This window comes from Eimeria maxima, genomic scaffold (assembly GCF_000499605.1).
Source record: "Eimeria maxima Weybridge genomic scaffold, Emw_scaff3001, whole genome shotgun sequence".
Classification (NCBI taxonomy): domain Eukaryota; phylum Apicomplexa; class Conoidasida; order Eucoccidiorida; family Eimeriidae; genus Eimeria; species Eimeria maxima.
In genome coordinates this window covers 1-2,889 of record NW_013565849.1, presented here as the reverse complement: position 1 = coordinate 2,889, position 2,889 = coordinate 1, and the positions used below count along the sequence as shown (strand labels likewise).

General features: G+C 51.8%; 1 protein-coding gene across 1 annotated transcript; it reads right to left on the bottom strand.

Moving 5' to 3' along the window:
• Positions 1–1,827, bottom strand: EMWEY_00059840 (hypothetical protein, conserved; the record flags this gene model as incomplete). Its single annotated transcript, XM_013481264.1, has 1 exon — positions 1–1,827. A coding segment is annotated over one exon (1,827 nt), but the record flags the coding sequence as incomplete, so codon positions are not given.
• Positions 1,828–2,889: the final 1,062 nt, after the last annotated feature.

The window sequence follows — 2,889 nt, the reverse complement described above, 5'->3', positions numbered from 1 at the left end:
GCGTTCCCCCAAAGCTGTTCCCCATTTATTCTGGTAGCACTCGCACAACTTCAGAAATCGGTTATGATCCCCATTCGCGGATAGCCGTAGGTCGTGGGACTGCTGCCCCAGGCAGCCAGTGCTGCCCTGAAGTCCATCCACAGCTCTCCGCTTGACGTGCGAACTCTCTTCCATATTGACAGCGCAACCGTTGCTCTTTCTTGCAGCACTTTGATGGGAAAGCGATGCCTCCCTTAAGGTGGCAAGGCCTCCTCTGTCTCCGATGCTGGGCCCCTCAAAGACTAGAGGTCTCGACGGTGTACTGCAAGTGCCCCGGCCTCTATTCGCTGCCGCCTCTTGAACCTGAGAGCTGTTCTCCAGGCTCCCGACGACGACCTGCTCTCTAAAAGCTAGTCCATATCTTACATAGGGACCTCCCGTCCTGCTGAAAAACTTGTCATGATCTCCATTGGCTGGCTCCCTTTGAGTTGGTAGAATTTGTCCCATGCTAGCAAATCTATGCTCACCAGCTGCACCCGTCCGCTGGACATGATGGCTCTCCCTCATGTGAAGAGTGCCATGATCGTCTAGACTCACGGTATTACCCTCTACATACCGGGTTCCAGGGCTGCTGCTTATTGTTTTCCAGCTCGGATTCGTCATATCCTTACCGTTGTGAGCAAGGTGTCTGGAGCCGCGGTGAATATCTGCATAATGTCTGGGTCCCAACGCTGTGGCACATTCCAGCAGTTCCCGTTTTAGATGTATAAATCGCCGTATGCTTTCCTTCGTAGCACTTATGTCGCTTGCCGTATACTGCTCTCGTTTCAAAAGTACCCGCTCTTCCCACAAATATCGTCTCGGCTCTGGCCCAGCCGGGACTACGACCTCTACCAGACGACTGCCCTTGCCAGCGGTGAAGGAAACGACTGGCTTTACACCACCATCTATGCAGTCGTCGACCAATTCACGAGGGTCAATTCCAGGGACATTTGAGCTGTACTGCTCATCCTCGGTTAAGTAGGAACCCGGCTCAAGGCCATCAGCAATAATCAAATCCACGGGAATACCTTTTGCATCGCCAATAACGTAGTACCCACATGGAGGAGGCAAGGGGGTGCACAATGATTCCCTGTCCATGCCCGGAAGGAGGGGCAATCCGGTCACAGGCCCCGCCGTGCCCAAAGTACCAGTGCTCAATGTTAGGGGAACGTCAACGGTCGATGTCATAGGAGTCACAGTGGCCCATCTGTTGTTGGACACTACATTGCTATGAGTGGAAAAGGCCACATTTCCCCGTATAGATGGCTTCGAAAAGCTCGGTATCTGGCGAGACTTTCTGTCGGATATGGTGGGAGTCGCAATGGTCGGCATGAAAAAAGACGCAGTGCCCAGGCTAGGGCACGCAGAAGGGCAAATAGCGCCTGTATGTTCTCTGGGTGTAGGGGCATGTATTGATGTTAAGGGTATCAAGGGAATCGTTTTAGGAGGTGCATGACGGCCCGATGCCGGGGAGTTATGAGTTGCAACTCTAGCTGAAGATCCCAGGCAGGGGGTAGGAGGCACAGAAGAGCTGGATATCTGCGGAAGAGGGGGGCTAGCTGAAAAGGAAACTCCAGTGTTGCAGTTGGGTGGAGGAGGAGATCTCGACGTCAGGGAAATCGTCGACCTCGCTGTGCTCTGAACATCTGCGGTGGGCGACGAAGTTGTCACGGAGCTTGATGGATGGCGAACTGTAAACACCCCCGGAGTCTGCCCCACCGATGGCCCATCGACAATTCTAACCATTCGCCGGTTGCGTTCCTGGTCGTCCAAGCCCTTTCTACTCCCGCGCCCCCTGCCTCCCATCATCGCAAACCGCACCACGGAGTGTAGGCACGAGAAAAACAGAGGATTTCTCGTCTACAACAGCAGACACACACACAATGAATATACGATGAATCCTCTGGAAGAATATTACTGCAGATAAGGAGAATGGATGCCTGCGGCATATGTGCAGAGGAAAATGCGCTCTGGCCACACACACCAACCATTGGTCAAGTCTGCACCCCACAGCAGATACTGCGGCTGTCTTCCTGTCTGCATTGCTGCCACTTGCTACATCACACAGCACGGAAGGGTGTCAAGTGCACATGAGCACTTCGCAAGCTTTTGAATCCTCTCCACTGAAGAAGTAAACGAGCCTTTCCTTAAGCCGGTGGACCTTGCCCCCTGCTAGGTGACGTCCTCCTAGGCTGCGCTCTCTCCCCCTACTTACCAAATTCTCGTTGTGTAGATGAACTGTCTTATCCTTTAAAAGCCTTTTGAGAAGCAGCAAACAAAAAATAGGGTTGGAATTCAAGTAATTCAGATAGTGTCGGTCGTGGCTCACCGACGCCCAGGAGTGGCAGTCCCATATTTGATCGGGTCAGCTGGGGTGTAGAGGGTTGCCCGGCACAGTATCGGAGTGAGCCTGCACTCCAAAGGACCAGCTCCAACAAAGGAGAGTGTGTTAATTCCAATATTCTTGTAAGTGAAGTTAGTGAGGTTGGGCGTGTTAGCGGTTCTGTAACACGATGAAAAAAGCGTCATTAACTGTCAACTGGAGTCCTGGGTGTCTCTATTCGCGTTTGCTTCTCAAGCCGTATGACTGATGATAGTAGTAGTAATTAGAAGTGCAGTAGTAGTAGCAATAGTGGTAGTTTGAGTTTGTTCTATGTTCAGTAGTAATGCGAGATAAGATTATTCCTAGAGACAATACAAATGGGCAATCGCTGCAGTATTGGCCGCACTAGGCTGGGAAATGCACCTGCGCATGTAGCGCCAGCTGCAACAGTTGGCTATTGAGAGTCAACCAAGTGGTATACAGTTCTCTATCGTGCAAGGGTACTTATACGGAAATGGTTTGCGTATATTTGCATATGTGCCTGC